At 37.9% G+C, this 18,054-nt stretch overlaps 1 protein-coding gene across 18 annotated transcripts in view; it reads right to left on the bottom strand.

Moving 5' to 3' along the window:
• The window catches only part of itpr1b (inositol 1,4,5-trisphosphate receptor, type 1b), a 122,698-nt gene extending 104,919 nt beyond the window's left edge, over positions 1–17,779 (bottom strand). For 17 of the 18 annotated variants that reach the window (XM_008410435.3, XM_008410442.3, XM_008410444.3 and 14 more), the window contains exons 1-6: positions 17,571–17,779; positions 16,029–16,141; positions 8,313–8,383; positions 1,283–1,398; positions 1,086–1,172; positions 343–501 (exon numbers count right to left, since the gene is read on the bottom strand). In XM_008410435.3, coding sequence (XP_008408657.1) covers positions 343–501; positions 1,086–1,172; positions 1,283–1,398; positions 8,313–8,383; positions 16,029–16,120 — 525 coding nt within the window. In that variant the 5' untranslated portion in view covers positions 16,121–16,141; positions 17,571–17,779. Of the gene's footprint in view, positions 1–342; positions 502–1,085; positions 1,173–1,282; positions 1,399–8,312; positions 8,384–16,028; positions 16,142–17,423; positions 17,504–17,570 lie in introns of all 18 variants that reach the window. The other variant, XM_081607413.1, reaches the window with a different exon arrangement.
• Between the last annotated feature and the right edge of the window lie 275 nt (positions 17,780–18,054).

Genomic DNA, 18,054 nt, shown 5'->3' with positions numbered 1-18,054 from the left:
GTTCTGCATCGAATATGTTCTTCATCTTGATGCCTCCGGAGCCCATCATCAGCCGGCTTTTCATTTGTTCTTGTAAAACACACCAGACAGGATTTTGAATACAGTGCTTCTAATCCAACCAGACAGACTCTCTTTCTCGAGCAGATCATTGTTTATCAGCAGTTCGTCATGCTTGACAAGTTGAACATTTCAAAACAAACGGCGTCGAGCCTGAACTGGAGGCTCAGATGTGGCCAGTGCATGTGACTTCTGTTTTCGAACCCCATGTAAAGTCTAAAAATACACGCTAGGTTCCTTCTATTGGGCATAATTAACTGGAATCCCACACCCAGCGCTACCCACACTGTCTCCCAGGGATCTCAGCTTGTAGAACGGCTGGATGTAGAACCAGGATCCCTCGTTCCCGGCCGAGTCCAGAGTCACTCTCATGGCATTCTTCTCCAGCAGTGCAGGTAGACGCTTGTTCACCGTCAGGTATTTATTGCTTTTCAGGTGCAGCAACTGTTGGCACAAGGCATACAGTTACAGGAGATGTAACCAATCAGTCTCTCTCTCTGGAGAGAGATGTGGAAAGTGTTACACAGCTTGAGAAAAATGTGGAAAAACTGGTGCGACGGAGGCCATGGGGACAACTTGAATGAACTTTACAGCAGAGATGCTTGATATTGTCTTTTTTTTAGGTCATGCAAGACTGCCAATTGATCCAAGGGGTTACTTTGGGAACTTTAGTCACAGCTGGTTTTCTCCTAACAAGCTTCTAAGTGTATATTTCCCAAGCAGCAGTTGAATTATATAAGGTATGTGCAACTAGGACATCCCACACTATGTCCCTTATGCACATTACACAGCAAGTTTCTCAGATAAACGCACATGAATGCAAAATCTTCCTGAGCAATGAGCGAAGGAAAAGACCTTTTAACGGTGACCTTATAGGACTTCTTTGTTCTGCGGCAATTATTTAAAACTCTTCAGATTAAAAAGCAGAATTATGGTCAGTTTTATCAAGCACTCAGCATCCTCTAAGCATGCCGCACAGCACCGCAGTCCATTAAGCAAAGCCCCTTATCTGGTCGGCCGCAGCGCACCTGAATCACATTTCCATACTGGATGACTGTTCCCAGCAGCTTGCGGTTTTCAGACTCATTCTGCTTCTTCTCGAGGTCTGCGGCGTGCTGAAAGGTCACGACAGAGCATACGGATGGAATCACAAACACGCATCGTCGGAAATCGTCCGTGTAGTTACACTGCAATTATGGTTTGCGAGGCTGGAAATAGATCTTACGTGAAGTTTATTGAGCAGGACCGTGTCCGTCGTGCTGTTGCCGCCGGGCTTCGCCGCTTTCCAGAACTGTTTCTGTGCAGAGTATCTGTTCATTGGACACAGCTTGAAAAGGCAGTCTAAAAGCACAAACAGAAAGACACATGTTTCATAATTTATCGCAACAGTCTGCACTCATGCTCGGCATCCTGACCTCGGCAAACGCAGCCAAGTTTGGGGAAAGCGGTACACGGAGACTAAAAATAGTCCTTTTCAGAAGAGGAATGGCCTCGACTTGGTCTCACTCACAACAAACTTTACGGATATGTGGGAATTCACAGACGGGAGCTAGTAGCATAAAGATATGGCAGGAATTTTGTTTCACCAGCAGCAGGTTTGGAGAATAAATGTTGCCCATGCAAAAAAAAAGAAGAAAAAAAAAGCTGGACTTACATTAATGGAATATAATCTTCTGAAAATATCAATTTTATTTTCAACATCAAGTAGTTCAAAGTGCTCATAAAAATATCACAGTCACCAACTATAAAACATGAAATAAACATTAAATTTTGTCAAATGCCATCAACATCAAATATGTTGATCAATGTTTCACTTACTACTAATCAAAGGCAACTCTAAGCAGGTGGGTTTTTAGCCTTGGCCTAAAGGAAGTCAATGTTTCGGCTGTTTTGCAGTTTTTTCCAGACTTGTACTGCATAGAAGCTAAATGCTATTTAAATAATAAACATAACTTATAGTTCAGTAGGGGGAAAAAATTATTTAGTTGATATGATTAAGATGAAAATAAAAGAAAAATCCTTTGTACATATTGCAAACAGAAAAATGGGAAGCAGCTATTTGTTACTTTTTAAATTAGGGTGTGAACAGATCAGTCGATTTACTTCATTTTATGTGATCGGTGGTCGGTTGATGGCAACGTGTGATACCAATTTTATCTACAAACATCAGAAAATCCGCCACTGTTACTTTTCACTTTGATATGAGAGAAGGCAGCCTGACGGAAACCACCCAACCTCATGAAATGATCGAATAAGTCTGGATTGTTTCAATGTTTTTCACAAAAAAGAAGAAAGATTGGAACATTAAAAGTGTATGTCACAATACACTACACGTAACAACACCTGACAGAGTCGGTTATAGTTTAATTTTAATTCAGTATCAGCAAAAATCTGAATCAGTAGCCCCTGTTATGGCCCAGACATCTTTGTTAAACTGTAAGGACAGATTTTGATGCTGCACAGTGACTGGTGGGATGGAAATAAAGATGGACCAACATCAGCCATGAAACAGAACTGACTCCAAGTTTGGAGAGAGCTGCTGATTCAAGTGGTGGAGGTAAAGTTTCTGGTTCATGAGTGAAGATAAAATTTAGCAGGAAACTGGTATATTACATGTTAAAGACAGGCTCAGAGTACTGAGCCACAAAAAACAACAAGCTCTTTTATGCCAACCGTTTCCTATGCAGACTTGACAAATAATTTAAAAAAATGTTCCTTAAAAAAAAAAAGACAAATGACAGAAAAAAGTCTTTAAAAAATTATTCTTTCAGAGTTGACCTGAATTGAAAGTTGGAGAGGGATAAAAAAGCAGCTTTTAAAACATGTTTTGTCAAACAAGATGGTAGCTCTTTGGTAGGTTGACATTCTGAACTATGGAAACCCAAATAGAGAAAAAAAATGCAGATTTTTCAGAGAATTAAATGTTCAAAAACAGAAAATTTAGCTAATGGATAAAAATCAAGGGCTGCACAATGGTGCAGTTGGTAGAGCTGTTGCCTTGCAGCAAGAAGGTTCTGTGTTCGATTCCCGGCCTGGGGTCTTTCTGCATGGAGTTTGCATGTTCTCCCTGTGCATGTGTGGGTTTTCTCCAGGTACTCCGGCTTCCTCCCACAGTCCAAAAACATGACTGTCAGGTAAATTCTCCCTAGGTGTGAGTGTGTGTGTGCATGGTTGTTTGTCCTGTGTGTCTCTGTGTTGCCCTGTGACAGACTGGCGACCTGTGACCCCGCCTCTCGCCTGGAACGTTAGCTGGAGATAGGCACCAGCACCTCCTGACCCACTAAGGGACAAGAGTGTTAGAAAATGGATGGATAAAAATCTATTTATTGCCCAGCCCTGATGTGCACAACATAAAACAAAAACTCTCACTGAAATGGGGATTCAGTCTCATGGACAGCATGAGGTTCACAGCTATTTTAAGGAGCAGAGAATATAGAAAGTGCCGGTACAGACTGATAAATATACAAGATACAACTAGAAAGAAAACTTTCTGAGTTGTAAGATGATAGACTAACTCATCCGTTCAAACATTTACTATGAACTACTGCATTCCAAGTGTCAACTAGAACTCCACTGAGTAATAACAGAGATAAAAATACGCATTTGGGCTACCGTACTCAGAAATGCGGTCAAAGCAAAGAGTGTCGGGGGATTGCCCATCATACAGCCTGGAGTGGAGGAAGCAGGGCAGGAAAGAGGAGGGCAAAGACCCAAAAAAAGAAAACGGGGCACTGGGAGAACATTTGTCTGATGCAAATGGGCAATAATGGCCATTAAAAGCAGAAAAATACCGTGGCACCGTACTACTATGGAGGAAAGGTATTTACTAAGAATTTAGTTGCAAAATGTAGACATTATGTATTTGCAAAAATCTTCACAACACACCTACTAAAGATGAACACCTGTAGGACTTTCAATCTCATTGTCCTCATAAGCTGCGTTTCCATGACTGCAGAATTTGACATTTCAAAAATAAATTTGCTTAATGAAAATAGAAAAACCAATGACAGTCCAGTGGTGGATTGACCCCAATGACACTATTGACCCTTCGCATGTGACTTCACTGCTTCAGACCTCTGCTCACTCTGCCATGATGGACGTAAAAACAACCCGTGTGCTCCTTTAGAGGCCGTCAAAAAGCAAACACTTGTAGCCTAATATCACTTTTATTTAGTTGATTTCACCTTAAAAATGGTCATAGGATGCTGTGTGATCGACAAGGATACAAACCAAACTTGTCATTCATAACTTTTAATGAGGAAAGATACGGCGGCGATGGATATCAGCTGTCAATAATAATGACCGTCAGCCCTCGGTGTAACCGCGGATTTGAAGTGAACGCTTTTTACAACTTTTGCTTACATTCATGTTTCCTTTTTGTTATTGCAACATACAGTGCAGCAATAACAAAAAGGGGGTTTTGAACATAAACTGGTCAATGAATTTTGAAACTTAACCGTGTTGTCATTTTCTCATTAGGTGTTAGGAAACTTGTGCTTTGCCTTTTGTATCTAATAGGGATCTTTCAAACACAGAGTGAAGAAGCAGAATTCCAAAATTTTCAATATTCTTCATCTTTTACCATAAACCTGCCAGAAGACTACCAATGAAAATGAGCTGTTGTGGCTAAACCTGGCATATTTACATGGTTGTTTTGATGTGCTCAAGTTAATTAATATGCCCTGTCCTTTATGAAATAAATTCAAAAACACCCTCAAATGTGTCGCAAGCAGTTATGCGATTCAGTCTTCAATTAACACCCAAGTCTGCATGTTCTCAGAGTTCACATTTCTTTCCTTTTCTCGATCTCTGCAATGACACTATGAAACCGTAATATAGTTGCTCATAAGGTGGATAGCTTGATTTCATACTCAGTTTATTGTGCACTTTTGAGAATAAATACAACCTGCATCTACAAAACATGATCTGATCATTTCATCCATAAGCCCCTCAAATCAGAGACAAGCTAGATTAAGCACTCGGCTCCCTGCAGAACTGACTTCTTAAATAGCTTACAAGTGCTGTTAATACTCCACAAAGAGGTTAGGCTCCAGGCCTGTTACAACACTTCTGATTAACTCTGGCGGCTGACACAAAGGGCTTTTTTGTCGACAGATTAACGATTACTTCACAATGCTGAGGTAAATGGTCTGCTTTTCCGAAAACCAATTTGGTGACAAAGATCAACATTTGCGAAACATAAATTATTATTATTATGTGTACTATGATGCGGTAACTAAAGCGTGCAGTAGGTCAACGCAGTGAGAAATTCAGTCAGTGTGCCTCTGCAGTTACAGCAGTGTAGCGATAAACCACACTTTTGAATATCATTTGACTAGCTCAGTTAGAAGCGAGCAGGTCACCTCTCTGCATCTTTAACTGGGAAGAAGTGGCCTTGTGAAACGGCGACCTGTCTGCAAATACAGAAAGGTACTGACTGAGTGACCAGTCCTAACTAATCGCTCACAGATGAATCTCCACAGAATGATGGAATTGAAATAATTGTGTCAAACTCCTGAAGTGTTGATAAGATATAATATTTCTTAATGCAACATTTAAACCGACAGTACAAGATGCTAAATAATTTATGCTTACGAAAGCACAATGAAATGCAAGTGAAACAAAATATTCCTTAAAATGTCTAATGAACAAAAGAGACCAGTGGACATGAACTTACACGGCAGACGCTATCCAATGAGTTAGAATATTTGTTGTGTTGAGACTGGCACCACTTCAAAATAGAAATCGTTTTGCTTGTTGGTCTGATGTAATGTTATAATCTGAAATGTATTTTATGAGCTGTAAGCAGAAAATCATATTTAAATTAAATAAAGATGTGAAAACACTCTTGTGTGGCATTCCTTTAAACAGTAACTCATTAGTGAACAGTTACTGAAATAACTTTTCATTTATATAATAAATATGACTTCGTACTGCTATGAAAAACTAATTACCTCCTAAACCCAATAAGCATCTCTGGAAATTAGTCTTTTAGGATTCCTCGCCTTCTAAAAAGCTCCACTTTTGTCTTGTCTGTTAAAGTATTTTTCCAAACGAATCAAGTGTGAATGAAGCTCTCTTAAGTACGTTGTCTCAAACATGTTTCACATCCAAATTTAAAAGATATTACAATTGTTTATTAAATTACTCCGCTTAATTTAGTGTCACGTTGTGAAGGTTATGCATTTAGCATGGACACAACTTTAATCAAAACAGTGTTTTGTTTTTTTTTGCCTTTCTTTTGATCTGTTGTAAATCACCTTAAATTGTCTTGTGTATTAAAGGTGCTTTGCAATGAAACTTGCCTTCTAAATTTGACCAGGACGCTCAAATCACAAGACCGTCGACAAGAAGGTTGCTGTAGTAACCTACTTAAAAATAAACACGTTTTTTTTGTTGTTGTTCTCTGTTTCAACATTATTGACTTCACAATACTCGACTGTGCATCCGTGTTTAGATTTGCTGCCCCATAAAAATAGGTTACCTTCTGATTACCACGTAGCACACCAGGCTAAGCAAGCAGAAACAATTAGCCTGCTGGGGTGATGACTCCACGCTCACACTTTCTGTTAAACTTTAGTTAGAGAATCTAAAAAAAAAAAAGACTGTTAAAAACATTTTGGTGCAGAATTGGTCAAAATTAGAGCTGAAATCTGGGAAGGATTTGTGTTTCTATCCGATACGCAGGATGACAACGTCTCAGTTCCTGGAAAAATCCATGCGAGCTAAAAGCCTTTCTTCCAATGAGCAGCCACTCTGTACTTGTCAACCACCGAGCAGTAGAAAATAACCGTGTTAGAAACCACAACCAGACCGCAATTAACAACTAACTTCAGTAAATTTAAAATGTGAAACATCTAAAACATCAGAAGAAAATAAGGAAAGATACATTTAGAGTTTCAGTCTTGAGACAACAGCTTCCATGAGATCAACAGTACACCTAAAGAAAACTTAATTACTGAACCCAAACTTTTCTTTTAAATTAAATTTAGCTGTCAAAGAGTTCATGAAACAACAAATCATTTCATCAATAAAGCTTTAGCAAATATTCCTCTGAGCAGAGTTCAATATCTCTTCTTTCCAAACTTATTAACATAAAACATAAATAATGTCTCTATAGAGATCATATATATGATCAGATGTATTGGTTCCTCATCAAACCGCTGTTAAATGACCAAAGTCCCAGACGAAGCTCAGCTTACAACACTTCCTGTTGGTATATGGCCAATTCATATCAATCACGACTTCACAGGATTTTGTTAGTGAAATCTGGTTTTCCCGAATGCAATTAAAGCACTTTGCACATATTACAATAATGTTTCCAGAAAAAAGGCATTACTGACTGCAGTTAATGCCAGTCTGTCTGTGTCATGTGATCTGCTGTCAGCTGCGCTCAGATATCCACAGAAACCCCCAAGTGTTGGAGAAACAGCAAAGCACAGCTGGAACGTTAGTCATTACGTTTATGGCATTCAAACCAAATCAGAAAGTTTCACACAATCAAACCATATTCACCATACCAAGGAGCTAAAAACAAAACACAGTAAACATGCTAATGCTATCCTTGCACTTCATCAAACAACATGAAAGCAGCAAGATGAGACTTCGTTAAAATCAGTATGCACGAGTCGAGATTTTGCCCCAAAGTCCACTTTTTCTCCATCTATCCATCAATTCATTTTCTTTACACCCAGATTTCAGCTCTAATTTTGACCAATTCTGCACCAAAACGTTTTCCCTTCTAATCCAAGTAATATATTTGAAGGCAGGAGATCTCAAACCAGGTAATATCACATTACAGTCTTTAGAAAGTCACTATGGTTTCAAAATAAAACATAAAAAACTTGGAGTGGGCCTGACTGCTTTCTAACAAAGCAAGGGTCTAAAGGTTAGGCTGGACCTTCACAGCATGAATGTGAGGTTTAAGCTCTATAACCATTGAACCAGCATGAATCGAATCAATGCAGCTTTTCAGCTTTAAACGCGTATAAGGTTATCGGAGAACTCAAGCTGTCCTGACAAATCTAAGCGGTCCTTATGTAAAATGGATACTTTTTGTGGAGTTTCTAAATGATTGCTTTGTACATTTTTAAAACAGCATGAGAGCCCAAAACTTAAAAAAGAAACAAGAAAATAAAAACTGTCAGAATGCCTTTAAAAAAAGAAATAAAAAAAAAAAACATCATCGCAGAGCAGACACAATTGGCAGTAAATCTTAATGAAAAATTCAGACATGAATGAGAGAGAGTCCTTACCTCTGAATTTCTTGGGTGGGTTGTTGAGGTCCCCTGCATCCGGTTGTACGACACAGCGGTCATCCACGAGCCTGAACACACAGATAATAATGTGAATATATTTTCCAAGTTCAAAATGAGTGAGGGTATTAAGCTTAAAATACCTTTCAACCACTTTTTATGTTTTTCAATAACCAAATATTAGCGACAGACTGCAACACTGCAAGAATTGAATTATTATTTACGTAATATCAGCACCACATTAAAGTTATGCAAAAGTTGCTAAGAAATGGGTCAAATCACATGACAAGAGTGTGAAATAGTTTTCTGGCCAAATTTCCAAAGTACTAGTCTGAGGTCCAGTTCAGAAGGACATAAGAATACATCGCTACGACTCCAGAGGATCCTCAAAGTCCATTTCTACACGTCTCTTCTAGTCAGGTTGTTAAAGAGATAAAAATCAGTGTATGCTTGTTGCTGGGTGTTAGTTTGTTTAGTTTCAGTGGCACTGACATCTACTAGCAAGTAGAGCATTTAAAAATGTTTTTGATTAAATCAAATATTCTGGTTTTGCAAGAGCTACCTTTTTTTTTGACAAACGTGTTTTACAGCTTCTATTTATTTTGACTTTGAACTGAGGTCAACCCACAAAAGGGGTGTTTGAGATAAAAGACAGTTTTTAAATATTTGTATTTTTTTAAATGTGAGGAGAAAAAATGTATTAAAATCAGAACTCAAACAAGAAAATCAGATTTTACTTTTAAGCCGAATCACCCAGCCACTCTGGCAAGATTATAAAAAATGCTGGTTTTCTTTAAACCTGGCAAAGACATAGAGCAAACACAACATTAAAGTCTGCTTATTTTTAAACTATCAGTGCATGCCTGTGCATGCATTATGTGTATTTCTGTATGCTTTTTTTTCCCCCCAGCAGATTTTATTTTTTATTTTTTTACATGCATGTTGCACTGGCTGATGGTGCTTAATGTCATTCTCTATGTGACAAAGTCTCTATTCTAAATTAGCAATATTTCATTTACAAATACACATTATTTTTGACAAAAGGCTGCATTCCTTAGAAATGTTATTTGTAAGGAAAGGTTTTCAGCTTCTACAGCTGTGCTTTATGAGGACTAGCTTTTATTCACGATGCATTAACTGGAAAAGAAATCATCAAAATTTACCAACAAAAGAAAATTTATCAGGCTTAGATGGGTAAGCTTTTCTGTGAAGTAACGATATGTATAACATCCTTTTTTTCTTGTTTTCTTCCAAGCTCAAAAAAAAAAGAAAGAAGGAAACTCAAAACCCATTAAGTGACCAAACCAAATGTTGAGATGGATTCTAGTAGTTTCTCTCTTCCTCATTGGAAACCACAGAGAATTATGCATCTGAGAACCACAGAGATATCGCATGACTATCGGGTAATGACGCTATCAAATCCAATGAAGACACACCCAACTTAACGCAATTATATTGATAATGGCATCATAATTGTTGCAAAGCTCCTCAGAAATTAAAAACAGACTCACCAACAGCTCATAATTTAATCGCCACGTCAGTGGAAACAGAGTTTTTCCTCATACACTTTTAAATTTTACAGACTGAATAATCTCTAGTTTTTAGGATTTATATTTATGGCACTTTTATTAGTATTCTTGAAGTTCAGAGGCAACGTCAGTCAACAGCACCGGATAGATTGCTGTAAGAAGAAATTTACCACTAGAAATTTGTGTTTTAAGTGTCAGACATTCACAGTGAATGTGACAGGTTCATAAAATGAGCACTGACACATTCAGTTTTTAATGTATGGGAGGAACATGCAGGTCACATTCAGAATGACTAAACAGGTTTTATGACACAGAATAACGTTCGACAGGTTCAACTAAATGCCAGCTCACTGTAGAATAAATATAACATCAATATAAATACATGTCCCCGTTCAAATCCATGTCAATTAATTCATGAAGAGAGCTCACATTCACAGCTGGTTGCTTTTTGACTTAAGTGAAATGGATTCTATTTAATGTAGGAATTATAAGGAATGATTATTTTTAGTCAAGTTCAGGTTTTAATTTTGACAGCTTCATCAAAAGGTTGTTTTCAGTCTAATTCCTTTTCCAAAAGAAACCAAGTAAGGACTGAAGAGTGAAAAGATACAAGACAACTACTCAAACATTTAATGTTATGATCCAATTAAATTTGACTTTCCAAATCCTTTACTGCTGACCCATCATCACAAATGGAAATATTTACAAAGGACAAACTAAAAAACTAATTTCTGTCAATCTTTTATGTATTTAATTGCCACCACACTGGGCATAGAAAGTCAGATTTAATCACTTTAACAATAAAAAATAACTTATCAGCAAGCAGGATGCAAGAAAGTGTTTCAAATATATCTACTATACATCTATATAAAATCTAATGTGGTTATGTGATCAGAATATTTCTTTAGTTGAGGCCTAAACTTATTCATATCTAAGGCATCTTCAAGTTTAATGTAATATTTTAATTTTACCCAACATGTTTCTTCTAGCGGCATTTTGGAATGCTAATGATTTCACTGGTATTTCATAACAAAATGCCAGTGAAATCATAAAAAAACACATCAGTAATTATAAGAAGGCTTAGATTCCTGACATTCCAAACAAAAAAAAAATCAATTTCTATGAAGAATTTTTGAAATTTAATTTTCTAATAAAACGTATATTAAAAGCAAAGCTGACAATACTTTTTTTCCTAGGAGGTGTCATACTTTCTATCAGAAACTAGCGTTTCTGTTGAATGAAAATTATTTTTAATATAAATCTGAATAAATGAATAATTTTGGGGTTTAGCTGCACAATCTCCTGTCGCTGCTACATCACTCTGAACCGTCTCCAAGGTTCAGTTGGTTCCAGACATCAAAGTTTTTCCAATGGAAACGAGTTTATCCTTCAGGCATTATGAATGGTGAGACCTATTCCTGTCTTACAGGTTCTTGCAGGCAAATCCATATGAACATACAGAAACTGGAGCAATTGTTGTGTGCACTGCAATGTTATTTTCTTTCATTGACAATATTAGTCATTGATCCTACAACTCTTTTTTACTATTCTTTCGTAAAAAAAGAACGGTAAAAGGCATTTGATGTTAAATGCCTTAACATCAAATGTTAAGGCATTTGATGTTCCAGTCAAATGCCTTAACATTTTAGTCACCATCATCTAAATCAGGGGTGGCTAATTATATCACTTTCTTTCCAGTGACCTTATAATTGCACAATTTGACATTTTGAAAATAAATTTGCTTAATGGAAACATGCTAATTTTGAAAAAACTTTTGTTGATAAAAATGTTTTGGTGCTAGGTTCAGAAGGATTTTTGGCTGTATAGAAGTTGGTTTATTTAGCAAGACTGCAATGGAAACATGTTTTTCACATCACAGGAGTCTCATGACCAACACCCAGATGTTGCCACTGGCGCAAGCCACGAAGAAGAAGACGACAGGAAGTAGTTGAAGGATCATGGCGCAGCATGTTTTTTAATGACTTATGTGAACAAACTTTTTCAAGTGTGATTTTAATTATGCTTATTTCGTGGAAACCCTGCAATTGTGAAATTGTGCTTTTTTGACATTAGCAGAATATCAACAAATGACATTTGTGATGGAAACGCAGCTACTGTTGAATAAAGAGAGGCGATTGACAAGAAATTTATCACGATAAATCATAAAGGATGCAATAAATGCCTGCCCTTAAAACCAAGCCTTTTCCCCCCATCAAAGTTACTTTCTTAGCAGCTGCCCCGCCCCTTGTTGCGCTGTTTTTCTCAGTAGGGATGTTCTGATCCGATTCCAGGTACTGGCCTGCTAATTTCTGTTAATGTATTGTCTGAGAGTTTGTTAGCCACACCTGCAAGGAGCGGCTGAATTTTGTATAGCTGACTTTTAACAAACAATAGTTTTATAGAATGTTTTGATTATCAGTTATCTGGATTTTCCCTTAAAAAAAACAAGTGTTTTTTTTTGCACTTTACAAACTTTACAATAAGGTTTGGTCTTTCTCATGTGATCCACCTCTGACCAGTCCACTTACAAGTAAGAAAGTGAAGCAGCGCAGAACGCCAAAAGGTTTTGTACACCCACAATTAACTGGAACGTCATTGAAATATGTTACAAATCTAAGTACTCATGAGTCATAGTCAAAATGAGTGTAACCATAGTATTTTCAGCAAATGTAGAATAAAAACAGCAGGAGTAAGAGTTGAGTTTACCGACGACTGTAGTTTGTGTTGGCCATGTGGTGACTTGAAATTTTGCTTTAATATGTCAGGGTAATGCTCTGTCTTTATGATGCCCTGAGTTTTCTGGACTCTACCAGTAGGATAGAGTCCATTTTGTAGTTTAGCAATCCAAATATTAAATTCACCTTAACAGTCATTTGGCTTGGCTTGGCACCACCTTCTCACTGCATTACATACTTCATGGCCAAACATTAACTACTGGGAAAAATTTTAAACTTAAACGGCATCCACACATCCATGAAGCAATTTTTTCTCAATAGTCAAGAGTCCAGACTTTTATACGTTATATGTAAATATTTGGTTTGCACTGTACATGGCAAAATGCCTACCGTTAACATAAATGACGTCGTAATAATTGTTTTATGTAAGTTAGTAGATAAATACAATAAAAAAAACTTAAGTATGCTCCAAAAAGCTTCATCTTTTTGCAACCCATTGACAAAAGCGCAGAGGACCACTTCTGTAATGCTGAAAGAATTCAGGTACCATCAGCAAATGGATCCATTGTGTGTGATGAAAATGATGCAATAATGGGCCAAGGTCCAAAAGGGAACAAGTGTTTCAAGACTCCCTGTTATCCTGTGTCAAGGAGAATGCTGCTTCTGCTTTCTGCATCAAAGCTTGGGCTGCCAGGAGTGCAGCAGGTGGATCCAGGTGTCTGTCAGGGGTCACATTCAGAGTGCTGACAGCACCAGCAAAATTGAATACAAAAACAATGCTGCTATTTTTAGCTACGCCCTCCATGCTTTCCTCTTTAAACACACGGTGCAGCAGCGGTGGGTGATCACCAGGGGTGAAAGTAGATTTAAATTCTTGGGGTACTATGACAAAAAAATTTTTTTTAAATTGCATGTATTGCATATGTACTGTATATATTGCTTCTTTGTGTGCTTTGGCGTTTCTGTGCCGATTTTTTTTTTTGCGAAGCAATAAAAGCTGGTAGCTCTTGAATTGCTACAAATTAAAGCTGTATTTCCTTCAGCCCACTGGCTGCAATGCTGACACCTTGAGATGCCATGAGACCTAAATCCTGAACATCATGGCATGGAGTCATCCCAGTTTTCCATGTCTGGCATATAACCATTCATTTTAGTTTTTAAACTGGCTCTATTGATCCTGTGTCCAGACAGAGGGATAATCAGTAGCCCAGCATCATGACCTGTTTGTTCTGAAGATCCTGCAGCTTCCACTTCATCTTCCTGACATGGCACCAGAACCACAGAGCTCTGTTAGGTTAAAGCTCATCTTCTGAAGTTGGGATATTTTTCCTCCAACAGGTTCCAGAGGAATCACCTCAAACCAGATGTTGGACTGGATTTTATTTCAATGTCATTTGTGAATGTTAGCTTCTCATTTTCAACAGTGGAGCTATAAAGGTTGAAAAAGGTTAATATTTTGGAGAAAGTCTCATCAACATTAATATTTCCACTAAATAAGAGCTAAAAAAAATTGTTTGATAAAGGAAAACCCTCTCAGACTCTGAGCCCAACAGCACCAAACAATTTTCTTATTAGACAATTCATTTAATTTCACATAATTATGGCAGTAGAAGCCACTTGTTTGTTAGATACTTAATGAAACATATTTACCATGTTTGATGTTTGTTGTAAATGACGTATAGTCATTTACGTATAGTCTGAAGCTGCTGCCCCCGCGACCCGACCCCGGATAAGCGGAAGAAAATGGATGGATGGATGGATGGACGTATAGTCACAAAGAACGAGGTACTTAGTCCAAGTTTGTCGTTTATTGAAAGTTCAGAAATTACAGCGGCTGTGATGGGCCAAGAGAAAGGTACACAACCTGAACAGGTGATCAACTCAAAACCACTCCTACCTTTTTACTCTCTGTCCCTGTCATTTAAGCACAGCCATAGCCATGGAAACCTCCTGCACTCCACAAGTCGACCAGATATTACGTTAAAAATATAACATTCAATCCGATATTAGGTTTTCAGGCTTGATATTTATTTTGCGATTATTAATAAGCCTCCCCCTGAACACAGCGGTGGTTGATTAATTAATTTTAAACACCTGTTCTGCTCATTATTTTGGTAATGGAACTGAAATGCACAGAATTGCGCAACACCTTTTTGAAACAATAATCACTGAGATTATTATTGTTGTTGTGTCATTAATTTGAACATGTTTTGTTGTTTTTTTTGTTGTTGTTCTTTAATAAAGTTATGAACGTTTTGATAAGGAGCCAGAGGAGGACGTGCTGCTCTCAGCCTCCTGGCTGCGTTCAGTTTGTCACCTAAAGCTGAGATTGACTCAAAACCGTCCGCGATCCACGTATTGCACTGCTGCTCTAGCAAAGCACGAACAGTTCAGAAACAATATGAAATGGGAAAAACGTTATTTATTAACCGATTAAGTCGTGTTTTAGATTGTTCTTGAAAAACTAATCAGTCCCGGCTGATTAGTGGGCGAACTCACGGCTGCACAGTGAACCCGTTGATTTTTTTACAGCAGACACCTGCTCCCCTCTCTTGCAGGTACTGCGTACCCCCACTAAATCTTTTAGGGGTACGCAGCACCCTGCCGTACCCCCTGCCGTACCCCCTTACTTTCACACCTGGTGATCACAAGCATGAGAGCAGAGGACGTAAATTTAACAAATGAGAAATGTTATGTTAGCAGTCATCAAAGCTGTGAACACATTTGTTGCTACGGCGGTTGATGTAAAGCGCCAAACTGTGAAAGAGCGTGGCTTCTGAAGTCTTGCGAACAATAGGGCCACGGCGCAGCCACTTCTGAGTGACAAATAAAATTGCTACACAGTAGGGGGGAAAAAAATAAACAGACTGCCTGTCTTTCCTTAATAAGGTGAAGGAGGACAATATAGATGCAGAATGCACTTTAGAGACAAAAAAAAACTTGGATAAGAAGAAAGAAAGACACTAGACACTCTCCTCCTCTTCCTCCTTGTTTCTACTTCTGACCGGTAATTACATGACACGATTTGTTCTATTTTCACATAATGAGACGCACTTTTAACTCTGCGCCTACAATTAGGGCGGATCGGAGATGCCAACTACCTACCTAAATGCCGTTCAGACACAGAGTAATCTAAGGGACGAAAAGGAAGAACACAGCAACAAGCCAATCTCGAATCTTAAAAATAAGAAAAAGAAGCATTACAAAGAAGAATCGCGACAGAATTTTAAATAACCAGAATTTTAAGCACACTAGCTGAATGGTTAGAGTGAAATTTTTGGTTAAGAGAAGCCGTCTCTAACCAAAACGTAATTCAAGTGCAGAAAAAGAATGAAAATGTACTCGTGTTATTACTCGCATCATGTGTCACTGTGGTCGCTTTACTTTGGACAATGCTAGCTATTCTGCACAACAGTGCCTAAGGTTTTATCTTTGGAGGAATCCTTACAGGTACTTTGCGAAATGAGGGAAGTGGAAAGTGGATGTAGTGATGTGTGAATGAAAGCTCTTACCCCAGAGTGCTGATAAATCCACTGGTGGAGCCCTCCGCATACAGGGAACAAATGTCCCCTATATGGAGGAAACTGGACATTTTGTCCGACATGGTCTCTCTGGGTTAATTCACCTACAAAAATAATAATAATAATACATCAGAACTGTTAAATGTACAATGAAGAGTGCAATTACTTACAAACCATTTTTTTTATTTCAAACACTCTTGAAATAATAAGTAATGATAACTACATATTGATGTACCAAATCAATCGTCCAGGACAAGACACTCTTGACTGAATGACTCCCCCCCCATGTTCATTTAACGCATTAAACTGAATAGTTCCACACTTTTTTCTTCAAAAACACAACAAATAGCACATCTAAATAGCACATGCCTTTTTAGTAAAATGCAAATGCAGGTATAGACACGTTTTGATGCATCCAGAATTTTATTTTATGAAATCAAATTTTAGCCCTCCAAGAAAACTCAAATTTGGTATCAGAAGCTAAAACCATTTCTAAAATTTAGATAAATATACAATTCAAACAGTAGCTATTTTGAGTCAGAATTAATTCTACATGAGTTAAAATAATTTTACTGAAAATATTTGATTTTTGTTTCTCAGTGGCATCTACTATATTCAAACAGTGGTCAAGGCAATAAAAATGGGACATAGTAAATATATTTCATATATACCTGCTAGAAACTCTGGGGCAGATCTACTTTGCAAGCTGCAAGGTATTAAAACAGGCACTGGACATAGTTCACATAGTAATAACTTAAAAAGGGAGGAACAAAGTGGTAGAGGCTTCATTAAAACCCTCAAGCTAAAACCAAGTGAACTGCTCAGTCAGGTTTGACACCCAGCAAAAATAGCTTCGAGGGTTAGAAATTAGCCATTAAATGAGTATAACTGGGAAATGGAAAACTACCTTCTACTTTCTGTGTGCACTGTGTTATTGTCATCTGCGTGAAACCAGTTCATCCTAAATTTGGGTCGCCACTCAGAAAGGGTCGAGTATAAACCCAGCAGTTGTAATGCTGGTAAAATGTTCCGTTTCATTTAAACAGTGCTCTTTGGTCAAAATAACTTGGCTTGAATTAAAAATTACGAATAGCTTTGTGCTAATAAAAAAAACTCTAAGACACATTATACAATATCATAAACTAAAACCACATAAAACATGTAAACAGTTAAGTGAAACTGCACGTCTTACGGTAAAAGGTCACATTAACCCATATCCCGACGGCCCACTGAACTTCCTACACACGCATATAAACTTTGCATTCTTTTACGTACAAAACTACGTAAACATGAGTGCATTTAAACGCCTCGGAACAATGTTAAACCGCGGACAGGTAAACATAAACAGCCAGAGTACATTTTTCTCTCGGCTAATTTTTTTTATACCGTTTCAGCGCACGAGCTGCAGCCAGCGGCAGAAACAAATGAGCGCGTGGGCTACTTCCTCGACAGGGATGCTGTCATCTCTGTGGGAAAAAAAATATGAACAATGCGCGAGCTGAAAAACTACACACAGAGAGAAGGAGTTCATACCTGGCAGGAATGAGAGAAGGCGTCAGAGGACAAGGAGAGAAAAACGCGAGAAGTGGGTCAGCACGGGATAATTTCCACAGCACTGTCCTCGGTTAAGTCCATGGCAGTGAAACTCCAGGTAGGTAACAGTCGCATGAGCGGCGTTATCTCCGACAGCTCAATGCGTCCTCGGCAACAATCCTCTTCTTACCTCCTCCACATGTCACCACGGGAACGCCCATTCAGTTACTATTTATAATCTGCAGAGCTTGCTGGGTACTGTAGTTCTTAATCTGACGCTTCACTTTGAGACAAAACAATATTTTGGCATTGCAAAATCACTTCGGTCTTCTTAAATTTCTGAAACGAACCTTTATGGCTGCTTTGCAACTCAGAACAGTTATTGACACTGTCTTAAATCTGTTTAGATGAAAAAGAAAATTGAAAAATGAAAGAAGAAGTTCATATTTTCGTGTTTCTTGTCATATTTAATTTTCTTTATTAA

The sequence above is a fragment of the Poecilia reticulata genome, chromosome 5 (genome assembly GCF_904066995.2).
Source record: "Poecilia reticulata chromosome 5, P_reticulata-male-v2, whole genome shotgun sequence".
NCBI classification, from domain to species: Eukaryota; Metazoa; Chordata; class Actinopteri; order Cyprinodontiformes; family Poeciliidae; genus Poecilia; species Poecilia reticulata.
The sequence above is the reverse complement of the archived record's forward strand: the minus strand, read 5'-3'. Positions and strand labels throughout refer to the sequence as shown.